The following is a 17466-nucleotide window of genomic DNA, read 5'->3' on the forward strand; positions in this document are numbered from 1 at the left end:
GATTGATCCATTTGTCGCTCTGAAGCACTTAGGCCTGGTTACACCAATATTATTTTGGCTTTAAGCGAAACTTAAACATATATCTATCTTTATCTTTCTTTCTAAATAAATAAAGATAGACGTATATTTAAGTCTCGCTTAAAACCAAAATAATGTTGGTGCAACCGGACCTTATACAGCACTAAATAGAACAATTTACAGAACTATGGGCGCGGTCCAACAACCGCTACAAATGTTGCGCAGCGTTTCTCCCTCTTGTTTTATTCCTCGGATTCGAATGAAGAAAGAGAAAGAAGTAAAAACGCTACAAAGCATTTGCAACGCCCGCTGGACTGTACCCTAAACCTTATCCAAGAACTGTATCCCGTCATAGCAACCTAACCTTTTTCATGTGACAGTAGAATGAGAACAGGATAAGAGCAATTGCTGTGATTATTTATATAGCATAAAATATTATAAATATCAATTTTATATCGAGATAAGTGAAATATATGGTTTTATTTTTTAATTGTGCAGTGCATTATAGCACTTGACAGCGGCCATATTCTTTCTATACGATAGAATGAGAAAGAGCACTAGGGACAAATCAACTTTCTCACTCTGTTTTGAACTGCCAACTTTTGGCTTCACTCGCTACATAAGTATAGGAATGCTTGGTCTATGTATATACGTCATTGCACTCAATAGTAAACAGAAACTGTTTATAATATGGCGTCCACGTAGTGATAGGAAAACCGGCTGTGCTGTCCCCGGTCTGTGTACCGAAAAACCAAGCGAACTAATCACTACTGTGTCGCAACTAAAGTATGGGAAGCGACGACATCCGAGTTCGACCTCCTTTCTTACTTCATGACTAAATATGTTGAACTTCTGAAAACATTTCGACGACATTTTTCGCTTGAGGGATTGGCGAGGTTGATATAAATATTTCAGTTAAAGTGACGTTCTTCGATATTTATTTGTTATATCTGATAAAGTTACATGTTAAATTATATGGATACAAATCATGGAGACAACCACACGTTGCACTGAGCCCTTATAGTATCATGGATAAATAATTAGATAGAAGAGGAAAAACAATTATTTAGTCTTACTTCGAAAGGCACATATCCACTTTACTCGGGAATCGCGCTCAATATATGCGCGATTTAATCGATTATATCAATTGTTGGTTCTGTTTGTTGTTTTCGCTTTCCTTTTTTTTTCTTCTCAAGTCGCGACAATCGAACTTGGATCCGCACACTTTCCTTTTACTAACGTATGTAATGTACAATCAGGTTTACTTCGGACGGATGCGTGGAAAGCGATTGTCTCACTTGCCGCATATGCATGCTACGAAACCTCACTGTGGACGGATGAATTCGGACGGACTCTGAAGAAGAAGCGTAAATTAGAACGTGGGAATTGACACGCCGATTCGGCTATACGATTAATTATTATATCACACACTGGCGTACTAATATCGCTTCTGACAGTTTGCAAAACGTAAATTGTAAGTCACTATTCATGAGCCTGCATAGCAATCTGTTGTAATAAGAGTCGAAGTGAGAATATACACTGAGAGGAAAATGCTTGAAAATATGTTTGTAGGATATAAAATTTATTTTTGTAAATAAACTAATGTCCAACAAATAAATTTTCAAGTTCTTTTTTCTTAGCATGTGAGAAATATTTAAGAAAAATCTAGTATCTTTATTATATTTTTGTTCATTAGATAAAAATATAATAGAGTCCCAATATTAATGCTGTATGCTGTCACTTCAGTGCTCTCATAAGCAATTACCAGACAGCTCAAACTTCAAAAAGACATCAGAAAGATATGTAAAATACGTTTAAATAAAAATTGAACGTCTTTTTTTAGAAGTTCACGCTGTCTGAAATTATCCCATGCAAACCCGTAAGCAGTGGCTTGCAATTGTGATTACTTGATGCGCTCCTAACTTCATAAAAAAAATGTGTTCAAATCGCCTCACAAACGAGTGTACTCTAATGTTATCGTGTAATAATTACACGTCGACAGTAAAACGCGAAAGGTATGTGCGGCGTGTCGTTCAAAATATCGCAAATTGAGTGTCTCATACGTCTTTATACGCAGTTGCAAATTCAATCTTTCACATTTTCGATTGCGATCGGGCAATTATTATCGGCAATTTATCCCGAGCGTTTGAAGGAATTCCGACGATCGTTCTGTTCCGCCATATTTGCGGCATGCCTTGAAACGAAGTCTTACATGCGCAGAAACCTGTTTTCTTTTCAATTCCAGGTAATTATGACAATGCGTTTCCTCGAGGAGGAGAAGGATATTTCTCAAGACACCCCGTACATAACAGTGTAGGAATCTAACGCATATTTCTACGCTGCACCTACGGTTCATACAACGAAATAACATATCGCTATAATCACGATAATAATTAATGGTAATTATAATAATTAATAGCAATAATAGTAAATGTAATGGTAATAATATAATCACTTCTAATCGTTGAAGCGACACAGGGATAATAAAATAGAGAAGTCGTGTGTGCTATTCCACGCAACGTAACGTTTAAAATCGGGGTATAAGATGTCTCTTAAGCCTCGGAATATAAGACGTCTCTGAGACATCTTTAAGACGTCTCTGAGACGTCTTATGCCCTGATTTTAGACGTTGTGTTATGTGGAACGGTCATGTTCTGCTCGATGTATATATCGCGTACATCGTGTGTAAAATACATCGACACAATCGATCGACGCGGTGTATCTCTTCCGAAACGCCACCGTTATGTATATACATCCTCTCTTTCTTTGTACGCGATGTAAAAATAGAAGGGGAGCGGGGAGGAGGGGATCGTTGCTGAAATGAACGTTGGAACACGACGGATAGAAAATATCGTACGCATCGCGCGCTAATCGATCGATCTGGCACACATGGACTGACTGGCGCGTTGCTTAAGAATTAATACAAGGGACACTCGCTAATTATTTGAAGGCACGATGCGTGAATCGTTTCGCCGCGAAGAGTACGATCATCCTCGGCGAGGAGGAATATCGGTGCGAATAAGTATCCCTGAAAAAGAAAAGTAAAAAGGAAAGCTCGGTTATCAAGAAGTCAAATGAGATTATTGAAACTACGTGGCGCAAGTGAGAGTTAAGGAAACAGAGAAAAGTAAAGAAGATTCTATCTAGAGAAAAATTGCGAAACAAAAGAAGAACGTTTCGCACTTCCGACAATGAGATCACTAGTGTGCAAATACGTTAAATGCGCGCAGATATTCCTCATCGCGTAATGTCGCCGGGGTATACTCGATGAGTACTTCGCGGCATAATCTAGTAATACTTCAAACGCGAATCGTTTATATTATATCTTGCCACCATCAGCCGTTTCATTAGCAACAGTTTTCACACCTTATAATGCTCGTTTTTTTAATACGTTTTAACGTTAGACGGCCATTAAGACGATTTCGCTAGACGTTGAAATCACAACGCTTATTATTAGTCATTCATTATATATATACACACATATATATATATATGTACATATATATGTATGTATGTGTGTGTGTGTGTCATATTTGCAGTTAAGGTAGAGGATGCACGTTCTTCCCTCCTCTGCCTTGTCTCCCTTAACGTTAATATCGTTTTCTCGACTCTTTCTGTCGTCACATATTAATCAAGCTTCAATCGATATTTGACTCTTTTTTAAAGACATAGACATTGAAGAGTTACAAGTTTTGCATTTAAGAATGGTTACCCGCTCGCGTTGTGTTAATTTTGTCGCGATAACGCTGCTGCTTTGCCACGTGGAACAGAATGTTCTTGTGCGAAATACAACAGAGATAACAGTTCGGTTCGTTTCAGGTCGAGCCGAGTCGAGGTTCCTGTAGAACGCTGTTACTCGTGTTCGATCGAATGGAACAGGAAGCCGAGGGCTACGCACAGACCTGAGAACGTCCGTTCCGCTCGGAGAGAGCCAATGGATTCCTGAGATGTTTCGCGAGAGTCGCCGAGAGTCTGGAGTTTAGAGGGTGTCCAGCAGGGAGTCGAGTAGGTCCAGCTGATTCTCATCCCATCCAGCAGTGGCAATCAGCAAACCCGTAAGATCATCCTCACTTAAGCTCACTTGCGTCGATTCCGGCACCTCGGACAGCGTGTCCGGAATCGGAGGCGACACACTGCTGGGCGGAGTTTCATACAGGGTTGACAAGCAGCTGGTGGGCGGCGTGCAGCTGTTGTGGAGAGCGTTGAGCGTTGTTGTTGCCGCCGTCGTCGTTGTTGCTGCCGTTGTTGTCGCGGACGGGGACTGCCAGTTCTTTGAGCCGCGAACTCGCTGTGATATCGCGGAACGACGTCTGGGTCGTTTGCCCTCCTCCATACGCTCGATCTCCAGTTTCCAGAAGCCGCCCTTGCCCGGCTCGTCTTTGGAGCGCGGCAACTTGACGAAACACTTGTTCAATGAGAGATTGTGCCGAATCGAGTTCTGTCAAAAGCAATAAAAGAGTCGTCAGCATTTACTGAGGTAGTAAGCGCAATGAGATTATTATTTAATCTAGAATTATACGGTTATAAACTTTCGTATTTTTCCATAAGAACAAATCGCAACAATCAGAGCAGAAATAATGACACGCTCTCTACCTGCCAGGCCGGATCGGCGTATTTGTAGAACAGGAAATTCTCACGGATCCACGCGTAGATACTGGAAAGGGAGACTTTGTTGTTGTTCGCGCGCATTGCAAGACATATGATAGTGGCGTAGGAGAACGGCGGTTTCGCATCGGGGTCTGTTCGATACTTTTCAGCGTTTTCCGCAAGATCTGACGAAAAATCGAATTATTACTCATTAGTACAAAATATGTGCAATTTTACTAATGAGTTTTTAATGAGTTTTATATTAGTTTCAATTTGAAAAATGATACATCATTATGACTCAGCTTCCAGGCGTGTGTTGCATTTTTCATAGATTTGTTTTTCAAGTTTCATAAATATTTCAGTTCACTCCTTTAAGAAACTTCTTTAGACTTAGTCTCAGGTGGTTCCTTTACTGAAGAAGTCTCCAGAAGAAGTGAACTAGAATGTTCACAAGATGTTGAAAACAAATCCATGGAGGACGCATTCCGGGACCAACCCGGAAATCAGGCCAAGTATTTCATGATACCGCGGAAGTCTAAAATAATACATCATCCTGTCTGTAATATTATATTCTTTGTAAAATCAATCATTTCGTAGAAAAAGTCTTTTTTTCTTGATAGAATTTATACAAATTTCGCGATATATTTAAGCGTAATAATAATAATTGTAATAAGCGTAATAATAATAATCGGTTGACTATTCACTTTTTGTTACGGTTCGTTCTAAATTATTCGATAATGGATTACCTAATTCGGCTTTGGCCAAGGGCGAGAGCTTTTTCGGGGGATGACGAGCGACTGGCGGCGGAGACGGTGAGCAAGGCGGCGTCGGCAAACTCGACGCGCTGGTGATATCCAAAGATTGCAGCCAGGAGAGACTCGTTAACTCCGCCTCAACTCCGTCATGATCGTCCGTGTCCATGCTGTCCACTGCGGCGGGCGAGCTGCTGTCTTCCGTCGTCACTTCAACTTCTGCTGCCAGGTCTATCCTCATTTTCGCCGTCTCTCATTACCCGGGCGTACGAGCGCGATATGCGCCTATGCAGAACAACAATTATTTCTCATACAGAGCGAATTTTCTAGGAACACATCCGTAAAATCTGCATTTGTAAAAGCGATTGAATTGCGGAAACGCGATGAACGAGATTAAAAGCGAAATTTCTCCGAATAAATGATAAAATAGACGAGATAATTTTACTCGTGAGGCAATGTCGAGGCTTTGCACCAGAACGTGTATTTTCTGTACATTTCACACAAACTCACTATATCGTCGATATTTATCCTGCGAGTTGATGTTAAATCTCGATTGCGCGATTCCCGGAATCGTCCACGCGATATCCGGAGTTCGTGATTCACTGGTTTGCTGAAACGTCTCTTCTGACGTCACAGCGGTCTTTCGTTCTATTTCGCACGTTGATATTATATATCGATAATTCGTGCGTTTTATTACAGTCACGTGAAATGTCCCGGGCAAATCAGAGGTATCCAAGGACACGTAGCTTCGATTCCGCTGAGAAAAACGCACTGCCCGCGCGAGATAATGCGTCATCCGCCGACACTCGTTCACGGAAAGAGCGCCGCGACATCGATCACGACAGCACACTGGAGTTCGCCAGTATTGTATTCGTCAATATCTCCCACGGAATTGTCTCACAGAATTGTCCTTGTGCTGTAGTATCCTCTATTGTACTAGCGATATTTACATTTGTCGATGTTTGAATATGGCGTTAGAAAAACTTTCAGCGAAATAACAATAGATATCAATCGGTATCACACACTGTGACATCCGGGCCCATAGGAGAGACTTTAAATCACGTCGATACGATGTGACAGTTATCATCTCTTATCATATCACTTTTGAATGATATTTTGAGTTACCAACGAATATTTATCGCTAATACAATACAGCGTGACGACGTTACCGAACAGGTGACATACGTACGAAATAATAAACGACGCAGGAGAACGAAAGCGCGTGTGTACACGGTACGGTCGGACGAGTTCGACTGGTAGCAAGGGGTGGTACGTGCGTTGTCTGTTGTCTACCTGCTCGCTACCGACCTGGTGGAGGTAGTCGGTGCGCGTGCGGTGACAGGTGCTGGGTTCCCTTTTGCAGGTGGACCATGCACACATGCTTGACAGACCTCGTCGGCGACCCTCTTTTCTTTTCGAGACCCTCCCCTAACATAGGGAAACGAAACGGGGAGCTCACCCTCCGTGAGTCTGGTGGATCATGGCGTATATATCGTGCGCGCATGCCGCGCCGAAATATTTCAGACCGTGGATGATAGGAACGCGCAACGATAAGATTGCGTATTAATCGAGTTATAAAATACATCGGCTATGTAGCACGCGCGTTCAAAATTCCTGCTAGTTTTTCTCGACAAAAGGATAGTTGAATTTTTTGAACACAAATCTCTAGATACCACGTGTCGATATACATATCGTATGTCCTTGAACTAATACGGGCTACTTAGTTTGTTTATGCTTGAACAATTGCTTGATTAATTTAAGAATGTGCAATCTATAATTGTAGAAAAGTTTATTAGCTTCAAATTCGTCAGGAATAAATACATTTCAAGAATAATAATTTGGGAATATATGTAAAAAGATGCACAAAGTTACACAGTCTGATGTGTTGCTGCGGTGATCATTGATCTTAGATTTTAGCAAACATATGTTATCTATACAATGTATTTTCAGGTAAGATGGATCGCAGGACGAGAATGTAATGGGAAGAGGCGGCGGTACATGTATTTCGTCCTGCTTGTGCCTCAGCGGGGGTGGACGTGTTCGCCCATTTGCCTTGGTACAGGTGCCTCCATTGATCGAATCGGGGAGGCAGCGACCGCCAGTTACGATAACCAGGAGTGAGAAAGAGGGGAAAGAGCCGCAGCCATTCGACCAAGACGAGAATGGCGTGTGAGATTCGCCCGGACCTCATCATCATTGGTCGGCGTCCGTCGCTGGCTAGGATCAACACAGATGTAGAACAGTCACGTACATGTAAACTGATTTGGGCGTTTTACAGAGGGTTGATCCACCTCTAGGGGGTGTCTTCTTGCATGGCGAAAAAAATAACATGAGAGGACATGCGACTCTTTAACGATCAAACAAAAATTATCAGAAGATTCCAATAAGTTTCCTGTTTGTATCCGTGACTTGTTTTTTCCACGTCAAATCCTTTCCCGGATTGCACAATATTGCGTATTGTGGGTCATCTTGTACAATATTCCTATTAATTTGTCTGTAATTACGAGTTCATTATTGAATTCGCCAAATTCTATTACGTTTAAATTGTAGGTTTCACGTGGGAGTAAAAAACAAAAAGGAATTTAGGCGGACGCCATCGCCAATTCTCCCATCGGCTGCATCGTCAAAGTGGAAGTATCTGCACGACGGATCAATAATCTCCTGGGAACATCCGTTCCCCTGTCGGCCCTGCTGAGTTACCCAGCTGGCTAGCTGGCTGGCTGGCTGGCTGGCTGGCTGGCTGGCTGGCTGGCTGGCTGGCTGGCTGGCTGGCTGGCTGGCTGACCACCCTGGCGGTGGTGGTAGCAGCAGCAGTACCCAGCCAGTATCAGCAACCAGCAGCCAGCTAGCACCTGCCGCCCTTCCCCGCGCGTCGCGGCGTCAGGTTGTGAGTCACTACCACCTTTTCGTTATATGCGTTACGTTACATTTACCTGCCCGCCGCTCGCAAAGCCACGTATTACGTGCAACAACGTAACATTATGCGCCATGTAAAAAGACATCATGGAATGGCGTGGCGTATACAATCTATTCGAATCGATTTAGACGTTATTACATTAGCGAAACTTCCCTCTGGCTCCCGTTTGATTATATTCGATGCTATGGTCGAATAACGTAATGACGAATCTTCGAGAAATGGAGAATATGTAGAGCACAGTATGTGAAATACGATTTGCGACTACACTTGGCTGCAATCTCGAAATTATACGACACGTGAAGATTCCCGCGGTGACGTCGATTCGATCGTGTTTAACGACAAGTGCGACTCTCTGATTTTCTTTGTTTCGAGCGATCTTGAAATAGAAGGAAATTAATACGTCGCATGCGATGCGCAAACGGGGCGAACTTAGCAGACACGAGAGCGTCTGAACGTCCCTTCGAGGAGCGCAGGGGTTGAGCGAGCCGCAGCGAGCTGGTGTGTCCTCCTGAGAAATAGTAACAGGTCATCGCGATAGCAATGATGTGGACGTATTTCAGTGGGCAATTTAAAAGACCAGATAATACGCAAACGTTACGGATATAGACGCGAAGCTAATACGAGCATAGAGTTCCGGGAGGGCGGAGGCGCTCGCATCAATTATTCAAGAGAATTGATTCCGACGAGTGCAGCAGCAGTAGCAGACAATCTACCGCCGCAACCATTGTGGCGATAATGACGTTCATGTAAAGTCCATGAAATCGTCACTATCCTAAGCGTTATAATTCCTTCCGACGTTGAGTCTTGGAAAATAATGAAAAAACTATGCGACAACGATGATGATGATTATGATGACAACGTCGAATTTTTCCAAAGATCCTCTGTCGTCGTATTTTCACTTCCAAAATTGTATTAAATTTGTTTGTTTCAAATTTCTCTCGATTTTCATGTTGGTCCTCGGGACTCGTTTGTGTGTTGCGTCAAAATGACTTGTTGCAGTATCTCTCGATGTAATTGTTGATTCATGTTGAATCGCACGATAATCTCAGAAAATAATCTACAGAAATGTAAAGCTATACTCACCGAAGTTGCTCGTGGTCGAGTTGATACGGATGCGCACTTGATTGTTAATGATCGATGAAGATACAGGATTATTAAACGATGGGTAGTCTTAGCATCACTTCGAAGATACCAATTACGAACTACTGGCCTCGGTTTGCCGAATCGAAAGTTCAAATTGCGTAAAGATCATGCGCGATACTATATTATCTGTGTTTTAAGTTATAACACGACACTACACCACGTCGAGTTCACGCGTATAACAGATTATCAAAAATTAATCGGACACTTTTAATGCGGTTACTTCGAATCTCGCGAATGAATTGTTTGTCATGTTTGTCGCGAGAGATCCGACAGCATTCAACACCAATAAGTTAATCATAGGTCGCCGGTGGCTTTGACAGAACTGACGGATATCACCTCAGGAGCACCAGCACCGTCAATCGCCATAGTACCAGTGTACCGCCATCTTCTTACCTGTACAAACGGTACCACTACGACAGGTGCGCGTACACGATCGTTGGAGTTATCGATTATAGTTATAATTTGTTCCTGCGAAGTTTACTCTAGCATAAAGCGCGGCAAAGCAATTGTTCGGTCTGGACTGGACACAAATGTAAATATAAGAACGACTTGCAAATGTGCATACAAAACATTAATAAATGATCATATTTCTGCAATTGGAAACCGAAGAAATGTTTATAAATCTGTTCTATATCGATGTACAGATACGTTCCGTTCAAGAAGGACGTTTTCCGAATAGCTTTGGAAAATTTCATTAATTGTAATAATTTAAATAATTGGTCGATTAAGAAAACGCGACGAGCGGCGAAAAATATCCTTCGTTCACCGGCGAAGCACCTGGGCCCGCAGCTTTAGAACCTGCTGGCAGATAAACGGTCGCGCCTGCCGGTAGATAGAAGTTCGTCGTTAAGGAATCATCAAGGCGTGAACATCCTTCGACATACGGGCTAGGAAAAATTCAACGTTAATGCAACACACAGGAAAAAAGAAGTGTAGTCTCGTATGCGAGTGTCAATGATTTATTTCCATTACATTACAGCACTCTTCTTAACATTTGATACTCGTATTTAAATCTGTCCTAAGAAAATCACCGAAAAAACGGCCAATATTGGGTATTATCCTCTGTACCGTCACGGCGGATTCATTTTGCCGGCGGTACCTGCCGAGCTTCCTTTGACGCTTCTTACAAAAAGTCGTGGAAATCAAGACTTTTAGGCAAGATATAATTATGCGTATATATAGGTATATACATAGGTATATAATCCGCACGCATACATACATACACACACACACACACACACTCACACACACACATACATACATACATTCATTCATATATGCATACATACATACATACATACGATCCGCTAAAAATTCATCGAATTAAGTTACATCGGTACCAAGAGAACCGAGAAGAATCTTTTCTTTCTTTTTCTATTGGAGCACGACGTACATATCTAGATTTTGTATTGAACGAGAAAGGCAAGAGAAGAGAGGTGGAGATGATGGAACGGAGAGGGGGAGGAGAGAGAGGGAAGATGACGTACACTTTGGCGCGTATTTGAACAGGAGGACAGAACCTTTGGATCACCGCGCGATACGTCATTTTCGATGAACGTCAACTTGCAGACGCACACCCCTATTCGCTATTTGCGGTACGACTGTCATACCATGACAAGACGATACGATTCTAAGCAAGATGACGACGCGACGGTCGGTTTCGCTACCTATACCTAGATCATCGGGAGTGCGGTAAATCCATTCATGTATGGTAATCGGAGAGTGAGAGTCCGAAGGACTGGCAAAAACCAAGGTACTATGACGTGACGTGCCCTGTCGCGCTGCCGTCTCGACTTAAGGTTGATTGGCGGTGAACGGCGTCACTCCGTTGTTGGCCATATTGTCCAAGACGCCGCTGATGTATGCCGCAACGTCGATCGTCGCCTCCTCCGCTCGTCTGATAAACGGATGCTCCAGCAGTTTATTGTATTTCGGTCGCTGAGTTTCCTCCTTAATTAAACTTAAGACAAATAATACATGCACATTATATAACGTCGACAGGGAGAAAGAGAGAGAAAAAGTATCTCAAGTTATCGACGGACCAGTGTCGATGAAAATAGGTATGATAATAGAAATCATTTTACCATGTATTCACAAAATTTACGAAGTCCATAGTGAAGTGATTCCCGTTCTCGTTAGGAGAAAGCCGCGGCGGGTCGCCTTGAACCACCTGATAAAGTTGCTCGAAGACAGAATTCCACTTCGGGTAAGGGAAGTATCCCGTGGCAACCTCCATCAGCGTGATACCTAGCGACCATACGTCACTCCGTACGTCATAGCCACGCGCTCGTTGTGGGTCTATCCTTTCCGGCTAAACAATGATGACGACAGCATAAAGTATAATTCCGGGTAGCTTAACGTGAGATTCATTCATTCATTCACTGATTTCGATAATGGTAGAACTCACAGCCATGTACGGTCTACAACCAGCATCCCGAGTTCTTGCGATCGAGTCTACGAGTTGGCCGGATATACCAAAGTCGCACAGTTTTATGTTACCACGTCGGTCCAGTAAAATATTACTAGGTTTCACATCTCTGTGGATTATCATCAGCTTCTCTTTGAGGTAATTCAGCGCTTTTACAGTAGCTACTGTAATTTTTCCTAGAATACATTCCGGTATCCTCTCGTTTAATCTCTCATAGATGAACTTATAAAATTTATCTAACGACGTGTCCATAAGTTCCATGCAAATCCAACAATCTCCCTGTGTGTGAGAGACAAAATATTAATAACAAGTTAATCGATTGTTTTTTCAAGTTGTATACCTCTTTAAATAAAGCGCCATAAAACTGCACAATACACGGGCACTCGTTTGACTTCATCACAACTTCTAAGTCCATTAATAGTTGCTTCTGCTCTCTTTCGTCCACGGTAGAGCGAATTCTCTGAAAAGTAGGTCAGACAATGCTTGAAAATCTTGTATAAGCGTAATACTCAAACCATTATAATTATGGCAGACTTGTGTGTGGAAAAGATCAATAATTTACCTTCACAGCCATAACGGTATTGCTTATCCTATGTATCATTTTATTTACAGTTCCAAATCCTCCCCTTCCTATTTCGCCCAGATCTTGAAGATCCTCACTTGTGAAGTCATACACCACATCTGGAGATAATTGCAATTTACCAGTAGTTTGCATAGACTGGCACATTCGCAGTTTGTCTCTACAATAAGTTCCATTTAAATTCATCACACAACATGTACTTTCTTTGCTGTTCTTTCTTTACAATCTCATACCTAGCCTTATCAGGAAGAAACTCTTGTTGCTGTAACATATTGCGAGGTCTGACTGGCAGCTTAGGTAAAGGCAGACTTGGGCGAGAGGATCTAGAGTTTTGAATAAAAAGAGAAATAAATAATGATCTTATGGAAACAACAATTCAAATATTGGTGAAATCATCTCACTAAGATCTCACATCGGTAAACACGCTGTAGCTCCTGTTGAATTTGACAAGGAGGAATTTGTGGAATTGGCAAATGACAGATTGCTGCCTTGCGTCTGAAAACTAAGTTTCAACTGTCTTCTTTTCTCTGTAACAAGGCAATACGAATGAAAGAATCGTCTTGACGTTTGTGATACACTTCCTTAGAGTTTTGCACATACCTGACATCTCGTTCTGAACGTCATTGTTTGTTCGAAAATCTAATCGTTGAAGACTGAAGGATCTGCCAGAACCTGTAACGAACAACGAATTCTAAACGAAAGAGTAAAACGGGATGCAAACAACAGAAGCTGATATCCGTTTTTCGACAGGCGATATCGTCGAGAGGTTAGGTTAGGTTAGGTTTTCCATGATCGTACGCGGCGTCGATGCGTGTGACGAGAGACGTCGGCAACGTACCTTGGCCAGTCTGACCCGACGAATTGTCCTGGTTCTCTGCCATTTTGACCGGCTGAACCTGGTTTTCCGGGAGTCGTGCGTTGATACCGCTCGTCAAAAGCGCTGCCCTTAAGAGATCTCGCAAGATCTCAACAGCCTGGCATATGTGTTACACGGCAGTCGCACCATTTGTGCGGTCTCGCGCCTCCACAAGCAACACGCACGAGGATCCCCGATGCGGATTAACGTTTCAAGTTAATAGCGTGCCGTCGAGTAGCGCTACAACCCGTCAATCTCGTGCAAGACCACACTGCAACTCGCCGCGAACATTTGGCTACTTGCTACGGCGTACACACAGTACGCAGTATATACTAACGCGCAATACACAGAGAACTAATGCAGAATTCACCTTGCACCCGACGTATCCGGCGACGAACCGATATCCGACAGGAGAATTCGTTCTTCAATTTATAACATTGTTACATCGCGCTTTTTCTCTCTCAAACTTTCTGTAAACTATTAGTCTAATATATTTTAGATGTATTACAATTGATAAAATGTATATCTGAGTATTATCTTAAATTATATCTTGCTCAGTGTCGAATGTAGCGCACGGTGTATATTTGTAGTCTGTTTTCTACTGCTGAGGCTGCGTTCAGATTCTTTATCCGGGTGCACTCTAATACAAGAAGTGCTATAGTATATGTGACATATACTATACTGTTTCTAGTAACAGAGTGCACCCGGGTAGGGAATTTGAACGCACCCTGAACTGGCTGCACTAATTCTCTCTCATCTTTCTTCCATAAAATTTTTATCTGTATATCTGTCTCTTTTTAAGTTTAGAAAGTGAACACTAGTTCAGGGGCTCGTTTCTTGACGGTGTGCGAATGAGATACGCATGTGAAAATCTACAGTATACGTAACGTGAACTATATATTTTCGCATGTGTATCTCATTCGCATACCGTCAAGAAACGAGCCCCAGCAATGGAAAACAGACCTGTAGATTAATATTTTCAACTCACGAAATTCATACGAGAGATAACTCTATGATCGGTGTTCATAGTCGGATCTTATATTTAAGATCGTCTTAAGATTATCTTCAGATAATGAACGAATCATTTTATTGGCTGCGGAGTATCTAAAAGGACATATATATGATGTAGCATTACTGTGTTTGTAAATGTTTCGCAGTAGCACGATGAATGAGTGTATGAAGTTGGCACCCCACTTTTTGAAATTTATGATTTTGAAAGTTGTTTCAGATTGTTCTGACTTTGTACCACATTATTCCAAAGTGATATTGCTTCATTCGAAATGGTTTTTGAATAAAACAAAAAAAATTATTTTTTGGCACCTCACTTTTCGAAAATCGAACATTCTGATACCGCAATAGATTGTTCTAGTTGTTCCAAACATTGCTCCAAAAGGACAAATTCGTAAGTTGAATTATAAGTCCCTTAAAATGAAAAAAATATTTTTGACCTGGCACCCCATTTTTTGAAAATAAAGCATTCCGATACAGATATAGATTGTTCTAGTTGTTCCAAACATTGTTCCAAAAGCACAAATCAATAAGTTTAATTATAAGCCCGAAAAATTAAAAAAAAGTTTTTTGACAGACCAGGTAGCAAAGTGACATCTAAAGACGTCATTAAGACGTTATTAAGACGTCTATGATGTTTTAATGACGTCTTTAGATGTCACCTTGCTACTTAGGAGTCTATCGGACCAAGAGTAAACTTATACTATCTTTCTTGTTCCAACCGAGATCTTTTTGTTCTCAGTTGTTCTAGGCTTAAGAATTATAGTTCTAGAGTATGAGACTCATAAGATCATTCGTTCTCCGAAAATTCGTAAAAAAATCGATTTGACAGTACTTTGTTTTATTCGAAAATCGTTTCAAATGAAGCAATATCACTTTTGAACAATGTGGTACAAAGTCAGAACAATCTGGAACAACTTTCAAAATTATAAATTTCAAAAAGTGGGGTGCCAACTTCATACACTGACGATGAATCCTTTAAGTGTTTCTAGACTTTTCTCCTTTCTGACGTTATATCTGAGCACAAATTGCTATGAAAATACAATACAAATGATATCATGTGCTGTATAAGTACTGAAAATAAAGGAAAATGAAGAAAAAAAAATATAAACAAAAAGGAGAATTCGTAAATTTTTTAGGAATACATGTCTAAAAGATTTCTTAAAGCTAACTCTAAGATGTCTTTTAAACATGTATGTCTTTTAGACACGCATGTCTTTTAGACACGCATGTCTTTTAGACACACATATTTTTTAGACACGCATGTTTTAGACACGCTGGGTTTACTTTAGTACAGGGTTTAAACAATGAAATAAATGTACAGTTAACAATAATGAGATGATGGATTTATTACACAACCTTACCGCAAAATTTAATCCCGCATATACAATACCGCACAAAATAACAATAGAAAGTGAAGAAATATAAGGGATAAGGAAAATATCATTTTTACTACCTGCTGACTCGTTTCTTTCACACTCAGTATATAATGAAAGGGCGATGGGGAAAAACTTTCCGCAGGTAGCAAAAACAATACCACTGTTAGGCCTTTATTACCTCTGTTCCCACAGAGCATAAATCTTAACCCTTTGGGGACGAGTGTCGACATATAGCCGCCCAAGCCGTTTTACCGTTCCGGACGCGTGTCGGCATATAACCGCCCAAATTAGTTCGTAGCTGCAAGGCTCGCGACGTCTGTCGTTCTGAGCGATAAGATACGCATAGGTTTAGTAAAAGAGTCACGTTTTCATTCAAAGACATTAGGGGCCATTAGCGATGAAGTCTTATCTTCCTTATAGCCCGTCGAGCGGCTCCGTCCCCAAGGGATTAAAAATTTATGAGGCAAGCATTCCAACCTAATGAACAAAAAAGCAGTATTAAAAAAGCAGTCCTTGAAATAAAAATTCGATTTTTACTTATAAAAATCCACTTTTATATATGCAAAAATATTGTTTAAATAAATAATTTTATAGATTTTATAGGTTCAACTAGTAAATATAATAAACTAAATGTAAAAGGGTAATTTGATTGATCAAATAGTTTTTGAATTATCATACACACCACCCAGCAAACAAGATGACGTTAAATGTTTGCTAGGCAGTTTGAAAAAAGTCGTTTCGAGAAAAACGCGTTTAAAGTTTCAGGTAAAAAAAGTTTCAGAAAAAGGTAAAAAGTTTCAAGTAGATAAAGCTTCAGGTAGATAGAGAATTCTTATGTAATCTTCCCAGATAGCACAATGAATTATTTAAGTGTTCCTAAAGTTTTCTCCTTTCCTGAATTGTACTTTCTCAGGAATTCGTGGAAGAATATTATAAGAATGATTTAGGAAGTTACATGCACCATGATTAGAGTTCCTCAGAACTTCTTAGAGTATTCATATAGAATTACTTCAATTCAAAAAAATTTCCTTGGATTTAATAAATTTTATTGTATCCACTTGAAAAAAAGATCAGAGAAAACTTTGGTTGGGAATGCGCTGCTTTTGTGTGTATCTGTAAATGTCCACTTTTAATGCCATATGAGATGAAAAACATCAGACTCGGCTGGGATCGACTCGGGTCTTCTTCCGCTTGCCAGACAATCGCTCTTTCCACTGAGCTGTTTAAGACTTTATGTTTGTGACATCTATATACTTAGTGAAAAATGATTCGTTGATTGACGTCAAAATGATATCAAATTGACGTCGGTTTGACGATTTCAACGTCTATTTGATATCATTTTGACCTCAATCAACGAATAATTTTTCGCTGGATACTATACTGTTATAACTGTTATAACTGTTATACTGTTATATATACTGGCTGCGTTCCGAAATGCCAGTACTGAAAATCTATAGTTTATGTTACGTATATTATAGAATTTCAGTACTGGCAGTGAATTTCGAAACGCAGCCACTGTTCTAACTGAGCTACAAATGTAAGTAAAGCGCACTTTCAAATATGTAATTCAAAATCTAAAAATAAATGGCTTTCAATGCGATTGAGTTTGTTAGAACTATATATGGATTTTAGAAACATGAATACAAACTTAATAAAATATACTTCGCATAAATATATTTATTATTGATACAGGTGAAAATTTTATATATCAAAAATTATTTTAACATCAATTCCCTCTCTTTGCCCTATTATATAAAACTATATAATTGGTCAATTATTTCTATTCCCTGTTCCTATT

At 40.6% G+C, this 17466-nt stretch overlaps 2 protein-coding genes across 4 annotated transcripts; both read right to left on the reverse strand.

The window, feature by feature from the left end:
• Positions 1-933: 933 nt before the first annotated feature.
• LOC116843181 (forkhead box protein J1-B-like) lies at positions 934-9783 on the reverse strand. Of its 3 annotated transcripts, none has more exons than XM_032813370.1 (4): positions 9358-9783; positions 5352-5642; positions 4612-4790; positions 934-4456 (listed from the first exon to the last, which is right to left on the reverse strand). In XM_032813370.1, exons 2-4 carry the CDS (start codon positions 5596-5598, stop codon positions 3998-4000), a joined length of 885 nt encoding a protein of 294 aa, XP_032669261.1. In that variant the 5' UTR covers positions 5599-5642; positions 9358-9783; the 3' UTR covers positions 934-3997. The 3 variants fall into 3 exon arrangements, with proteins under 3 accessions (XP_032669261.1, XP_032669262.1, XP_032669260.1); XM_032813371.1 differs by lacking the exon at positions 9358-9783 and adding an exon at positions 6547-6657; XM_032813369.1 differs by lacking the exon at positions 9358-9783 and adding an exon at positions 5868-6587.
• An 833-nt stretch (positions 9784-10616) lies between these two features.
• LOC116843192 (dual specificity mitogen-activated protein kinase kinase 4) lies at positions 10617-13306 on the reverse strand. Its single transcript, XM_032813392.1, has 9 exons — positions 13264-13306; positions 13026-13097; positions 12838-12952; positions 12659-12748; positions 12408-12585; positions 12186-12305; positions 11825-12124; positions 11502-11728; positions 10617-11377 (listed from the first exon to the last, which is right to left on the reverse strand). The coding sequence occupies exons 1-9, from the start codon at positions 13304-13306 to the stop codon at positions 11212-11214; spliced, it is 1311 nt and encodes a 436-aa protein (XP_032669283.1). The 3' UTR covers positions 10617-11211.
• Between the last annotated feature and the right edge of the window lie 4160 nt (positions 13307-17466).

Source organism: Odontomachus brunneus, unplaced genomic scaffold, assembly GCF_010583005.1.
Source record: "Odontomachus brunneus isolate Ranch 3 - 2012 unplaced genomic scaffold, Obru_v1 Obru_scaffold_030, whole genome shotgun sequence".
NCBI lineage: Eukaryota > Metazoa > Arthropoda > Insecta > Hymenoptera > Formicidae > Odontomachus > Odontomachus brunneus.

What these genes read in the sequence shown, in the direction of transcription:
- LOC116843192 (XM_032813392.1), bottom strand. Translation starts at nt 13,306, where the DNA reads ATGGCAGAGAACCAGGACAATTCGTCGGGTCAGACTGGCCAAG. An exon ending in CGTTCAGAACGAGATGTCAG is followed by an intron (nt 12,953 to 13,025) that starts GTATGTGCAAAA and finishes GCCTTGTTACAG; the next exon opens with AGAAAAGAAGACAGTTGAAA. An exon ending in TTTCTTCCTGATAAGGCTAG is followed by an intron (nt 12,586 to 12,658) that starts GTATGAGATTGT and finishes AACTTATTGTAG; the next exon opens with AGACAAACTGCGAATGTGCC.
- LOC116843181 (XM_032813370.1), bottom strand. Translation starts at nt 5,598, where the DNA reads ATGAGGATAGACCTGGCAGCAGAAGTTGAAGTGACGACGGAAGACAGC. An exon ending in CTTGGCCAAAGCCGAATTAG is followed by an intron (nt 4,791 to 5,351) that starts GTAATCCATTAT and finishes ATTTTTCGTCAG; the next exon opens with ATCTTGCGGAAAACGCTGAA. An exon ending in ACGCCGATCCGGCCTGGCAG is followed by an intron (nt 4,457 to 4,611) that starts GTAGAGAGCGTG and finishes TGCTTTTGACAG; the next exon opens with AACTCGATTCGGCACAATCT.